Below are 14,557 nucleotides of genomic sequence, written 5' to 3' on the forward strand. Positions count from 1 at the left end.
AAAAAAAAAAAAACGGAAGGGAAAGCGATCCCATCTGCTCTCTCCTGAAAGAATGCAAAGCAAACCAAGCCCCAAACTGGAGTTCTTGGTAAAGTTCCCACAGGGTCAGGGGGAGAAAAAAACAAAAACAAAAACAAAACAAACCCACTCCTGCTTCTTAACCGTTCTGTCAATGTGTACTCTGAAAAGTCACATGCCTTTCACCTCAGCCACCGAGGCCTAGGTAAGGTTCACAGGTTTTTATCAAGGGTTAGATCTGGTGAAAGATACGAAGAAAGGTTTCCTAACCCCCTGGGTCTTCTCGGGGGCAACAAGACACCAAATGAAATCTTCTACGTTTGTGTTTGTAGCTCACCCCTTTTTTTGTTGATAAAACCGTCTTTCTAGATAAGAAAGGACTGGTGTAGAAGCCCTGGGAGAAGTGTGGGGATTCTGTGAGACCCCTAATAGCCGCCTTTGAAAGACTCTAAGAGATGTGGGGAATCACGAAAGAAATTATTGGCAAAAGTTACCGGTGAGATGCAGCCAACATCTTTTCCAGATGGCTTCCCCTGAGGAAACAAATTAGAAAGCTAACCTCAGTGAAGGGGAGTAGGCGACCCACTCTTCTTTTGCAACAAACCCTCCCTGCTCACGCCTTCAGACTAACAGATTAAAAAAAAAAAAATCTCTAGAGAGTCCTGTAAAGTTGCTCTTATAATTGCCAAAACGTCAAAGGGCGGGGTACACCTTTGCTTTTAGAAAGAGTGGACAAGAGACCCACAGACCCAGACACGCTGTAAACTTTCGGGTACCGCACTCTGACTCTACGTTAGTACACTCTTTCATGATGGAGTTAAACTGAAAAAGAGACCTCAGGGGTCGGGAGGAAAAGGAGCCGACCGCGGAGTGAACTTCGTTTTACCTTTGCGTTTCCAACCATGATAGTCCGCTAGGGCGAGAAGCGCCCCTTTCCTCCCACCCCAAGTCTTTGGAGAGCTGAGATTGGGAAGTGACGGGGTCAACAGGGCCGCAGTAAAACAAAACAAAAACAAAAACAAAAATCATAAAAAACCACTTCCTCTGGATCTAACCGTCCCATTCCGAGTCGGGTCCCCTAGCGCGCCAGGGACTGCCAGCTCCAAGAGATGCATCCTTCCCGGAGGCAGCAAAGCCGACGGAGCCTAGGGCTGTGCGCGCTAGCGTGGGAGCCGAGGGAGGAAAGCGGCCGGTTCCAAGTTTCCCCCCCTTTTTCCTAGCGCCCGGGAGGGACCCGGTTCACAGGAAGGACCTACCCACCAGCCACACGCCACAGGCGGCAGAAAAAGGAGCCCCGCGCTCAGCGCAGCCAGCGGACCAAGGGGACCCGGGGAGCTCGGGGCGCAGGAGCAGCGCGACGGGACGCGGCGCGGCCCGGAAGGCGCAGGGAAGGGGCGGAGGACAAGGAGGCGGGCGGCCGGGGGGCCGGGGCCATCGGGCGCCCGGGGAGCGATGTGGCCTCGGAAGGCCTAATCCTCTCCCGCGGGCTCGCCGAGCGGGCAGTGGCGCGGGGCGACGCCGGGGCTGAAATATGATAATCAGAACAGCTGCGCCGCGCGCCCCGCAGCCAATGGGCGAGCCGCTCGCCTGACGTCCCCGCGCACTGCGTCAGACCAATGGCGATGGAGCTGAGTTGGAGCTGAGAAGTTTGAGTAAGAGATAAGGAAGAGAGAGAGAGGTGGCCCGAGCCGCTCGAGTCCGCCGCCGCCGCCGCAGCGCCTCCGCTCCGCCAACTCGGCCGGCTTCCATCGGACTCCCGGATCGGCGAGGGCGCGGCGCAGCCGGGCAGCGGCTCCCTCAGCCTTGGCAACCCCGGGGGCCACTGTTTCCCACCTAGCCACAGCACCAGCATCCTCTCGGTGGGCTGTTCACCGACTGTCCAACCACCATTTCACTGTGGACATTACTCCCTCTTACAGATATGGGAGACATGGGCGATCCACCAAAAAGTAAGAGTCTGTTTTACCTTCTGGGGCTCGGTGTGCTGTGGTGGTGCGGGGGTTCTCTCTCGGGCACTGGTGCCAGGGCTCTTTGGATTTGTAAGTCACTGCCTGGAGAGAAAGAAGAAACGGTGGTTCTTTTTTGTTGTTGTTGCTGTTGTTATTGTTTTGCTTTCTGTGTTTTATTTATTTATTTTTATTTTTTTTTAATTTTTCCCTTGTCGCCACGCTTGCATGTTGGATGTGGATTCCGACCTTCGGGAAACTGAGCATACCTTGTGTCTGAATCTGCCTGGGTGCCCTCCCAAACTCTAGCCGCCTGGTGCTTAGCGGTGATTTCCTTCTCCGGAATCCGGAGCTCTTGGAGAAGGTTTTTAATGTAGCAAAGGTCTGCCCGCACAAGCCACACCGGCAGATATGAATTAGCATTAGACTTGCAAAACAGAGCGAGTGACAACTGTATTGATGTCTACTCTTCTAACAATATCCATCCCTTGTGCTATTGAAGAACGTGCTTCCTGGAAAATATAGACATCCCAGCGTTGGTTTAACGCTTCTAGTCAAAACCTTTTCTTTGACTTGACTTATCCATAATCTTGCCTAATGATTATAGCAAAGAGGGAGGAGGGGAGAAAACACAAAATGAACGGGTTTGATTGCGTGCTAGGCTTACAAATGTAGACTATTCAAATCTGCATTTTACATATATTCCACCTCCTTTTTTAAAAAAGCGAGTCAAGGTTTTGATGGCACACTCCAATTACCATCCCAAAGTGCAATACTCCTTAAGAAGAAGAAAAAAAGGGGGGAGAAAGAAAAAAAATTCTTCCAGAGTACACCCTATAAGAGAACGACACTAAAAGTGTGTTTATCTCTGTAGGAAGTAAACGGTTAGTCAATCATGTATTTATTTTCATTTCAGAAAAACGTCTGATTTCCCTATGTGTTGGTTGCGGCAATCAAATTCACGATCAGTATATTCTGAGGGTTTCTCCGGATTTGGAATGGCATGCGGCATGTTTGAAATGTGCGGAGTGTAATCAGTATTTGGACGAGAGCTGTACATGCTTTGTTAGGGATGGAAAGACCTACTGTAAAAGAGATTATATCAGGTATGCCATTTTCACATCGTTCTTTTCTGAGATTTCTCTGTCTCTCCTGGCTTATCATCTGATGTGGCTTTGTCTTTTCAGGCGTTTGCTTTAGAGGGTCCAGTGTGCAAAAGTGATTGAAAAAAAAATCAAACTGTTGTTCATTTCATGTCTCTGGGAGTGGGGAGCTGTCACCATAGCTTTCATACATTTTGTTGTTAAGGTTTGTTAGTGACTCTTGGAATTTTTCGATGCGGAAATTATTTTCCTTTTTCGTGCTTCTCTTTTAAGGACACCAACAAAATTAAGGAACATAAGTTAAGGATTTTAAACTTTTTAAATATATTTTTTTCATTATATAGTTTAACATCTGATTTTTTTTTCTCCTGTTTTATCACTGACTTAAAAATTCTTTGGAGCTGCCCATTAAAAACACAAAAGTTTCAGCAAAGGATTTTTGAAAAACCAGTCCAACCATTGCGCCCCTTACTTTTTTGAATGAGTCCTCCTTGGTAGAAGAATTCAAGACCAACTAAAATATTCCTTACAAAAGAAAAAAAAAAGACCGGAAATTTAATCTTTTTAAATATTAACCCTTTGGTGATATCTAACTGTCTTTTCTTTCTTATCTTATCTGGGCTGATGAATTAGACAGAGCAGATCAAATTGCCCATCATCTGTCTGTGAACAATTGGTATATTTAGGTAATTGAACAGCTTCCTTTCTCACATTAAAATCTAGTAACTGATAAAATGAGGGAATCACCCCACGGGACAAGACCATACCCACAGAGGAACTGAGCTTGCTTTCTTTGCATGATTTTGCTAATTTCAAGTTTTCTCTGACCTGTGTGTACACACCAGAAACTCCACTTTTTTCCTTAGAAAGCCGGTAGTATTTCTAAAGAAAAAAAAAATGTGTTAGTTCTAATACAAAGCAAGATACTCCTCATCTTCAGTGTTAGCAGAAATACATCCGATTTGAAATTTGGAAGTAGCTACTCGAAAGTGAGTGGCCTCTCTAAGCTGTAAAGGGCTTTGGAGCTTGAGAACTTTCATTAAAGTTTAGTTATGATTTAAAATACGGTCACCCGTTTTTCTTCTGCTCCCACAATGGTCAGCTTTCATTTTTAAAAAAAAAAAATTAAATCTCGGAGTGGAGGGTATACATTTGATAGATAAAACTAAACAATGTCCGTTCGAGGGAGGGTTTTGTTTGTTCCTTTTGTTTTAATGCTTTGAGGAGGGTGGGAGGAAGTGGGGTACAGGAAAGCAGAGGGATTTTGTAAGTGGTTTGGGTACAGGCAAAGTAAGTCTTCATCCTATAAAACGGATGATCTGGCATTGGAGAGGCAGAGGGGGGCAAATTCAAGTCTGCCTTCTAACCCTGACAAATAAACCATCTTCATTGTTTACTTGGCTGGACTGTACACTCAGAATTCTGGAGAGGGAGAGTCCACTTCCACCCCCAGAAGCATCCTGACTCCTCCGGAGATGCTGTTTTGCTTTGTTGTGTATACAGAGCTGCCTAATTCTGGATATGTCTATTTGCAGATCAAAGAACTCGATTGCTTTGCTTTTACTTTTCTCCTCTCTCTCTCTCTCTCTCTCTCTCTCTCTCTCTCTCTCTCTCTCTCTGTGCTTCCATAAGAGAACACTCATGCATAACCCCCTTGGAGGTTCTATAGTTGTAAAAGCAAGGCAAAGTGACCATTTTGATTTTGAGCTCTCTCCTTGGGGGAGCAATATGCCCCCCTCCTTTGTGTGTATGCTGTCTTATCTCTTCTACTCTCTGTGCCGGAATAAATGATAGGTGTAGAGGGGACCCGGCAATGCAACAGTACATGGAACCTACAGGGACTGCTGGGTGGCAAAGAAAGGCTAACAAGAAGGAATATCTTAGTAGTGAGGTTTTTGGTTTTTGTTTTTTAATTTTGTTGTTGTTGTTTTCATTTGCCATGCTAGCCTTGGCTCTCAGTCAAACTGAAACAGAGGTAGATGCTTCTTCGGGAACCTAAGAAAGACTGACCGAGGGAACAGACAGAAGCTGTGTTTTTAAAATAAAAGGGAGAATGGAGAGAGAACTTTCCATTAACATGTGGCCTGTGGAAAATCTTAAGCTGGATAAATACTGGAAGGCCTTTGGTTTTGGGAATCTGGAAGCCCACTGAGGCTTCATTTTGTTATTCTGTTCTGTAATTGTTCGTCCATAGATGGAGTGGGGTGTCGGTCCCCAGCCCACCTTTTCTGATGTTGCAACTTCAGAAATATGTTTAGGAGTAGAAATTGAGGAATAGAGAATGGGAAAGCATGGGGCTCCTGGTCACCAGTGCCCCCTGAATTCCTCCCACCTAGAATTTGCAAGAACAAACCTGGGACTGGTTCCTGGAGCCCACCTCCAGGTTTAGAATCCCTCAATGAATTTTCCCTGGGCTGAGTGTCTGAACTAAGGCATCCACTGAGACAGACAGACGTGGAGGTTCCTCTGGTCTGGGGGTGGGGGAGTGGGGGTGGGGGGAGGGTAAAGGAGAAAGGGAGCAGCGGAGGAAGAGAGGGAGGGGGAGAGAAAGAGAGGTGAAGAGAGGAGATTGTTTCTATACTCTGTCCAACTTTACTACTGCTGATTTTTTTTTTTCGGGGTAGGTCAGGGTTTATGGCCTGGGTTGCTGCCCATCTTGGGCCAGAGCCTGCCTGAAGTCACCCTGTTATCCCTGTGCTTCTCTTCCCATGACGGGCCGTCCCTTGCAGGTTGTACGGGATCAAATGCGCCAAATGCAGCATAGGCTTCAGCAAGAACGACTTCGTGATGCGCGCCCGCTCCAAGGTGTACCACATCGAGTGTTTCCGCTGTGTAGCCTGCAGCCGACAGCTCATCCCCGGAGATGAATTCGCGTTGCGAGAGGATGGGCTTTTCTGCCGGGCGGACCACGATGTGGTGGAGAGGGCCAGCCTGGGCGCTGGAGACCCTCTCAGTCCCTTGCATCCCGCGCGGCCGCTGCAAATGGCAGGTACTTCTCCCCCCACCCCCAGAGGGAAGCCTGGCTGGGGAAAGGGAGGTGGGGCTAAGTCAAAACCCTTCCTTCCTGCAACCTGGGGGACCACAGGGTGGTTCTGAAAGTGGCCTGCAATAAACAATATGTGCTCTTAGCCTTTCTAGCAAGTTTCCATACACCCATCGTCTACCTTGAATGTACAAGCACACATCCACATGTCTGTCTATATATGGGTACACAGCATACCCCCGCTTGTGCACACATGTATACACAAGCCCAAACAGTACTGTCAGCTTTACTTTGGCCTCCAACCCATGGCTTACTGAAAATGGGCTTCAGCTCTCTGCCAGGTTTTCTCCAAGCTGCTGCCTAATTAAAGGGGTGGAGTCCTGGGTCTCCAGGAGTTTCCTCCCTAGCCCGGTGAAGGAAGCTTAAGCAGCCTCGAGGCATTTAGCTTCCCACATTTTTTTTTTTCCTCCTTGAGATTTACTCTCCAATCCGAAAGGTTTTTAAATTTTATTTTTTATGCTTTTGTCAGAAAACAGGCCCCTGAAAGATACAGTGTCGGTCAGTCAGCAACGGCAGCACTCCCAGGGCTGTAACTTAAAACTGTCAACAGCCTACTCCGCAGTAATTGCCTTTTAAAGGGAGCCAGCCTCTTTAAGCCATTCATTCTACGTGATTTGGTGAGAATTTCATCTCCAAGCCCGTAGCTGTCTGTAGCTCTGACTTGACCCCCCATAGGTGTTTGGCCTGATCCCAGGGGGTCGTGGAAGGTGTGGGTCCTGTACCGTTCAGATCAGAGGACCCATAAAGGAAAGTGGAGACATAAAGGTTGGCTAGAACCAAGGCTGTGTGTGAGAGAGCAGGACATTGTTTCCTACCTGCCTTCCAGTCAGAGGCACAGCTCCCTCCCTCCTTCCCTCCCTCCCGTTTAGTGTTAAGACATCAGCCCCTACTAAATACTGGAGGTGAGGAAAAGACAGCTTTTCCCCAAGCCCCACTCACCTCTTTCTGGCTGTTCTGGGAATTCTGTCCTGGGGGATTTCTAGCTATAGCAGGCATGGGGCAAAGCCCAGGGTGAGAAACGCAGAAGAGGCCGAAATATTGGGTGGGAAGGGAAGGACGTTCCCCAGCAGCCATTTATCTGCAGCCCAGACAGCTCGACAGAGTTTCAGTTTTCATGTTCTTGGGGTCAGCTGGTCTCGGGAACATCCCACGCTGATTTAATACTAAAAAGACTGGGGCCCATTCGGATAGCCAGAATACAGCGATTATTTTTTTTTTTTAAAGCTTCTAAGTGTGCCTGTCCCATGGAATTGAAGGTCAAGGCTTTCTGGCAGAATTCTCTGACTTTTGGTCGCAGACGTCCAACCCTGTAGTGACTCTGGTTGTCACTGGGGTGTTCTGCGTTTTATTTTCAGGTACCCTCTACGGTTTTTACCCAGAAGGGAAAGCCAAGCCTGGAGGTGGGGAGTAGTCGTGATAATCTGTGTCCTTCTGGTTATAAGGAAAAAGAAGGAAGGAGGGGAAGTACTGTTTTTTTTTTTTTTTTTAAAAAAAATCTCTGATGCGGGTGGAGACATCACGGGGCTTCCTTTGGTTAATTCTGTGGTGGCCACAAGTAGGGGCAGGGGCCACATCTTTCCCCTCCCCCACCACTCTGCATTGTCCTCTACAGTTTAAGGAGCGAATTTCTCTTCCCTCCTTACCCACCTCCCATTGGTGTGCTAAGCTCGCTCGGGCCGGGTCGGGAGGGAGTGGAGCGGGCCGGTGGCAGCAGCCCGCGAGAGTGATCTTGCTTGCTCACCACGCTCCTTTGCCCCGTAGCCGAGCCCATCTCCGCTAGGCAGCCAGCCCTGCGGCCTCACGTCCACAAGCAGCCGGAGAAGACCACCCGCGTGCGGACTGTGCTCAATGAGAAGCAGCTGCACACCTTGCGGACCTGCTACGCTGCCAACCCCCGGCCAGATGCGCTCATGAAGGAGCAACTAGTGGAGATGACCGGCCTCAGCCCCCGAGTGATCCGAGTCTGGTTTCAGAACAAGAGGTGCAAGGACAAGAAACGCAGCATCATGATGAAGCAGCTCCAGCAGCAGCAGCCCAACGACAAAACTGTGAGTAGCCCGAGGCGAAGCAAGGGATGGTAGCACAACTTGGAAGATCGGGGGGCCGGCGCGCGCTCCTGAACTGGTAGATTGGTACCCACCCAGCCTAGCACCAGCAAGGAGCCCAGACAAAGGAGATTCCCCTCACCTCCACCTAAACCCAAGTGTTTCGAGTATCCTGGCTACTGAGGGCTGACTGAGAGCTGGCTGGTTAGAAACTGCAGAGGTCTGAGAAGTATCCCCCCCCTCCCCAATCCATTGCTGGTTCCAAAGGGGGCTCATGGCATTCAGCATGAACTGCACCTAGAACCAAAAGAACTAGTGGTTTCCTCCCAGTATAGGTGGCACTGAGGTCTCAACTCAGGTGTTTACAAGCATTGGGATCCTTAGAGTGGCCAGTATTGTAAAAGATAGCACTCTGTGTGCTGATCTAGAACATGATTCAATGGGCTTACCATCCAGCCAGTATTCTGGTCCCATCCCAAATCTTGGAGAGTCCCCTGATGCAGATGCAGGAGCCCTTCAAGGTGCCCATGCAGATAATCCACTGTTCTGGGTGGAGCCCAAAGATTCCTTCCAGCCTTTGGCACTATTACTTTGGGCAAAACTCCCCTTTCTCCCCCACCCCCTTGCTTAAGTTAAGCTCAAGGGTTTCTTTCTCTTTACTATTCCAACCCTATTCTTAAATGCAATAAAATGTGTTGTCTTTAAACTTGGCAGGCAGTCCAGGACTGAGCAAGGGTACTCAGTTAGTGCATAATAGTGCAGAAGCAGCCAAACCCAAAAGACTTAGGGGTGGGGGCCGACTCTGCAAGGAAGAGTGCTTGGAGAAAATCTTCAGCTAACCCCAACTGCCTAGAAAACCAGTGTCAGAAGGCTGATGGAGGCCTGGCTGGACCTCAGCTTTCTACTTATGGGAGGCTGTGGCCTCTGAAGGCAGATGGGAGGGGTTGGGGGATAAGATATGCCGGAAAGGAAAGGTGATAGATGTAGTAGAATTGTTTTAGTATGATCCCAGCTGGTCTAATAATCCAGCACACAGAAATAAAAACAAAAACAAACAAACAAACAAAAAAACCTGAACTCTAACTAATATCCATAGGTGCAGCAGATTAACTGAGTCAATACTGGGCCACTATATAGATAAGATAATACGTGGGTATATTTGCTTAGCACATACAGACAATGGAGGGAGGGAGTTTGCTAATTAACATGTTGCGATGGGGGTGTTATTCACAGAATATCCAAGGGATGACAGGAACTCCCATGGTGGCTGCTAGTCCGGAGAGGCACGATGGTGGTTTACAGGCTAACCCAGTCGAGGTGCAAAGTTACCAGCCGCCCTGGAAAGTACTGAGCGACTTCGCCTTGCAGAGTGACATAGATCAGCCTGCTTTTCAGCAACTGGTAAGTGTCAGCTCCCAAACAGAGAAGGCCGAATTCCCAACAGAAAGGAGGATTCTGATTTAACTGTCACACACACACACACACACACACACACACACACACACACACACACACACACACGGAAAGACCCACTTGGGGAGGGTGCTCCCTGCGCCAGTGTTGGGGGAGAAGGCAAGGAGGGATGGGTGATGGTGAAGAGAAAGGAAGCAAATGCAAAGACAGTAGATCTCTTATGAATCTTTGTTTGAAAGTGAGACAGTATAATAGAACTGTATAGGGTGATTGCCTACCAATAAGGCATGTCTTGTGTGATGAGCTTCCTGGTGCCTAAGTAGTTTTGTGTGCAGAGATACAATCGGTGGCAATAGCACATCTCTCAGACTGTTAGAAACTTCAGGGACTTCCGAGATCACCTTGGCCTTTGGGTCAGCAATCAGTAAGTTTATTACTTTATCTGTATCTCGTGATAGGTTCGAGTAAAAGTAATTGTAATACACATTCAGTGTAATAATAGAGAACACTGTTATCCATGAGCAGCAGGCAGTTGTCTGAACACAGTTTTCCTATATGTCAATAAAGAGAATGGTTATTCAAATAGTTTGGGTGATATTTGTTGTTGCCATGTTTCTTTCAAAGTATATCTTAATCTAAAGCATGGGACTTCTTGAACATTTTTAAGTCAAGGAGTTTAGCTATGACACAGATAAGACACAGTTGCAGACAATGCGGCATGGATACCAAAAGGAACATGAACATTGTCAGTCAGAGACAATGTATATTTAACTTGTGGAAACCTGGCTTAGCACTAACGTGTTTTTCACATCCATCCATAGAAGACAATTCATTTTTGTCTATAGAAGGTTAAGATAAACAAAATGTTAAAAAAAATCCTTTTTGATATGGTACAAATAACTAGGGTTTTTTTTTTCCTCGCCTTAAAATATAATCATCCCTATAGATCCTGTTTTATCAAACAGGAAGCTGTGTCCTAACACTCTTTCCTTTAGAAACAAAGCTAATGCATCTGTTGAGGATAGGGTTTTCTTTTCTTTTCTTTCTTTTTTTTTTTTTTATTTTCCTCGCCTGTGCCCTGGGGGCATTTGCTTTCTCGTGTCAACAGTTATAAGGGTGATTGGCCAGAGGCAAGTGGTTAAAAGGACTTGGTTCCAGGCTGTGTGTGTGTGTAAATGGGCCAGTCTAGTGAACAGGCAAATTTGAGAAGTCCCTTGACCTCTCAAGGGGAAAGTTTAATAGAGAGAGAGAGAGAGAGAGAGAGAGAGAGAGAGAGAGAGAGAGAGAGAGAGAGAGAGAGAGAGAGAGAGAGAGAGAGATTCTGCAACTAGAGGGGAAATTTTCTTTTGAATAAAATAACTGGTCCGTGTGAAATATTGTGTGGGCAAAATCTGACTAATTGAAAGACAGGAGGGAGAGGCTTCAAGACAACCAAGAACTGGTACCTTCTGAAACTTGAGTGTCAGGTGAGAGCAATAGGGTGGGTGGCATGGTTATTATGGGGAGGATTCCTGAGTAGCACAGTACCACATATCTATATTGTGACCATGCATAGCGTATGGGTCCCCTCATGTAAAGGGAACAAGGGGGACCATGAGACCATACTGGGAGCCCTCTAAAAAGTGATTCATTGTTCCAGGGAGCCTCCATTGAATCTCCAGCCACCCTGACAAATAAAGGCTTTGATGTCTAGAGAACTTGCCTACTCCCAGGGCTACATGTAGCCAGCAGGCTAATTTTATTTTGAGCCTTCATGGGAGAGTTGTGATGCCACTTTACAGTGGGAAACACATTTGCTCTTACATAATTTAACATGACATAATGTTGGGAATTCAGCTTGAGTTGAAAGAGAGGTCTTTAGGATGATGGGGAAAGTGAGAGGATTCCAAGTGCTCCTCACAGGCCTCCTTTAAGCCTGTTATAAAGTTCCATGATAGGCATGGATATCGTTGTTGAGGTACCTGTCTATTGACAGGAAGCTTGTACACGCACACACAATATAATAATACCCATATATTTCGATGGACACTATTGAAGCCTCCTTTATTTACTTCTCACCCTTCCACGCAGGTCAATTTTTCAGAAGGAGGACCAGGTTCTAATTCCACCGGCAGTGAAGTAGCATCGATGTCCTCTCAGCTCCCAGATACACCCAACAGCATGGTAGCCAGTCCCATTGAGGCCTGAGGAACATTCATTCAGATGTATTTTTTTTTCCCTGTTGGAGAAAGTGGGAAATTATGTTGAACTCCGAAAGAAAAAAGTATTTAACGACCCAGTCAATGAAAACTGAATCAAGAAATGAATGCTCCATGAAGTGCACGAAGTCTGTTTTAATGACAAGGTGATATGGTAGCAACACTGTGAAGACAATCATGGGATTTTACTAGAATTAAAAAAAACAAAACAAAGCCCCAAGCCCAACATATGCTATTCAGTGACATTAGGAGTACTGAAAAAGAATAATAATTAAAAAAAAAAAAAGACGTTTTTAAAACGTAGAGGATTTATATTCAAGGATCTCAAAAAAAAAAAAAAGCATTTTCGTTTCACTGTACACCTAGAGGAAAAGCAGAAATAGAGAATTTTCTAGTCCATCCTATTCTGAATGGTGCTGTTTCTATATTGGTCATTGCCTTGCCAAACAGGAGCTCCAGCGCACGGCGGAAGAAACTGGCCCTCAGTGGCTGGAAGAGTCCTTTCAGGAAGGCGGAGCTGCGTTGGTTTGCTATGTTTTTAGTTGACTTTGAGAAGGGGTTAATTGAAATTCTGGGTCTCTGTAGCATGCCCTGTAACTGGTTTCTCTTTTACGTTTGCCTTTTTCTCCCACTTTTTTTTCTCTTTCCTTTTCTTTATTTCTCTTTACTTTTTTTTTGAGATCCATCCTCTATCAAGAAGTCTGAAGCGACTTTAAAGGTTTTTGAATTCAGATTTAAAAACCGACTTATAAAGCATTGCAACAAGGTTACCTCTATTTTGCCACAAGCGTCTCGGGATTGTGTTTGACTTGTGTCTGTCCAAGAACTTTTCCCCCAAAGATGTGTATAGTTATTGGTTAAAATGACTGTTTTCGCTCTTTCTGGAAATAAAGAGGAAAAAAAGGAAACTTTTTTTTTTGTTTGCTCTTGCATTGCAAAAATTATAAAGTAATTTATTATTTATTGTCAGGAGACTTGCCACTTTTCATGTCATTTGACATTTTTGTTTGCTGAAGTAAAAAAAAAAAAGATAAAGGTTGTACCGTGGTCTTTGAATTATATGTCTAATTTTATGTGTTTTGTCTTTTTTTTCTTAAATATTATGTGAAATCAAAGCGCCATATGTAGAATTATATCTGCAGGACTATTTCACTAATAAACGTTTGGCATAGATAAATAAATAAACGCAATGATTCAGGGTCCCTCTTTGATATGTTTATTAGCAAGTCTTGAACATGTCTGAAATTAAGGACTGACTGCATGTGAATTGGGTTAAAATGACATACAGTACAGTAGCTGTGATATTGTATTGCAAGTAGTTCAGGTCGGGTTTGCAAGTTTCGATTTCAATAGTTGGATCGAAGTTGGTTGGAAGACGCCCTTTAGCTCTCCGCTGTGATAATGTTACAGGTTTTTTTTTGAAAATGAGATGCTGTTCTCTCTTCTGTCCCCTTCCTTTCCCTCCCCCCTGTCTTTCCCCTCTACCCCCTCCCCTGCATCCAATCCCCAAAGGAAGAAGGTCTGCTTGAGAATGGGTTTGATGGGAATCACTATTTTATTTTCTTAGCGCCGGAGTGCTTTATACCAAAGTCTCAGCTTAGGATCATGGAAATTACCCACATTTCAAACATAAACTCTTGCTGAAGAGGCCTTCTGCCTAGCCGGTGAAGGATGGCCATTGTGGACTAGTGGTGGCTGATTGAGAAATGCCGCTTTATTTGCGCAGAAGGGAGGAAAGGCTTCTCTCAGCAGTTCTCAGAACTGTAGGTGTCTGCATTTTCTTACCTCTTCCACTTCCCCACCCCCACCCCCCTCCCCTCCCATCTCTAATTTCAAACCCTTGAGAAGGGTGGCTGGCTTGGGAGAAACGCGGAAAGCGTACCGTTTGGAACCGCCTTTTTTTTTTTTTTTTTTTTTGAGTGAGGGACCTGGCTCTTCCCTTTGCGGGCTCCCCCACAGCCTATGGTAGTCCCGGGGGTGGGGGTGGGGGGACAAGCGCTCTGGTTCAGACGCCGCCGCCACCCACGCCGCGCGTTTAGCAAAGGTTCACCTGCCTGCGACAGAACCCAGGGGTGGACACAAAGCCCTGCCTCAAATTGGCCTCTAGTTCCTTTAGGGTCAGGACCACTCCATTCTCTCTTTCCCCCCTCCCACCTCCCATTCCCCATGCCAGGATCTTTCTTTGACTCTGGAAACTAGATTCATTTGTATGCGCGAGTGTAATGCCATTTTCAGTATCTGACAACTTAATAAATACGAAAGCTAAGTACCCTAACCGTGTGTAGTGTGGCGCCTTATCCTCTGCAGCCCCTGACTCAGAGCAGGATGGTGGACGGAGGCTGGGCTGGAGACCCCGAGCGATGCCCGAGGCCCGCAGCAGCTCTTGAGTTTGCTTTCACCCTCTCCAAACCTGCGCAAGTCGGGAAGCGAGCCTCAATTAGGCTTTTGTTTGGCATCGTTCTACATAACGGGTTAATTACAGGCTCTACCATGAGGGCAGAAAGAAAACAAACTTTGCATTGAAAATGTTACAGTGCATTAGACATGCCCTTGATTACTTTGATTGTTGTGTCTAATTCTTGACAGAGGGGGTAATAATTTGGCGGGCGGTAATAATGACTTGTAGTTGTTTGCTGGGAAAAACAAGGGTTCTGTCTTATCTCATAAGGATCTTCTTCCATGAAGGGCTCTCCCCCATCACCTCTTTTTTTCTTTTTCCTTTCTGTTCCTTTTCTTTTTTTTTTTCTCGCCCCCCCCCCCTCTCGGTCAGGGTCTCTAATCTCCCATCACC

The 14,557-nt window shown here is 46.3% G+C and overlaps 1 protein-coding gene across 1 annotated transcript; it reads left to right on the forward strand.

Moving 5' to 3' along the window:
• Positions 1–1,629: 1,629 nt before the first annotated feature.
• Positions 1,630–12,951, forward strand: Isl1 (ISL LIM homeobox 1). The gene is made up of 6 exons (XM_042261531.2): positions 1,630–1,967; positions 2,881–3,070; positions 5,797–6,056; positions 7,872–8,158; positions 9,389–9,556; positions 11,639–12,951. The coding sequence occupies exons 1-6, from the start codon at positions 1,940–1,942 to the stop codon at positions 11,753–11,755; spliced, it is 1,050 nt and encodes a 349-aa protein (XP_042117465.1). The 5' UTR covers positions 1,630–1,939; the 3' UTR covers positions 11,756–12,951.
• Positions 12,952–14,557: the final 1,606 nt, after the last annotated feature.

Source organism: Peromyscus maniculatus, chromosome 15 (genome assembly GCF_049852395.1).
Source record: "Peromyscus maniculatus bairdii isolate BWxNUB_F1_BW_parent chromosome 15, HU_Pman_BW_mat_3.1, whole genome shotgun sequence".
In the NCBI taxonomy this organism is placed as follows: domain Eukaryota; kingdom Metazoa; phylum Chordata; class Mammalia; order Rodentia; family Cricetidae; genus Peromyscus; species Peromyscus maniculatus.

Excerpts from the sequence above, each read along its gene's own strand:
- Isl1 (XM_042261531.2), top strand. The coding sequence starts at position 1,940 with ATGGGAGACATGGGCGATCCACCAAAAA. Across the intron at positions 6,057-7,871 it reads GCGGCCGCTGCAAATGGCAG|CCGAGCCCATCTCCGCTAGG; the intron begins GTACTTCTCCCC and ends TTTGCCCCGTAG. Across the intron at positions 9,557-11,638 it reads AGCCTGCTTTTCAGCAACTG|GTCAATTTTTCAGAAGGAGG; the intron begins GTAAGTGTCAGC and ends CCTTCCACGCAG.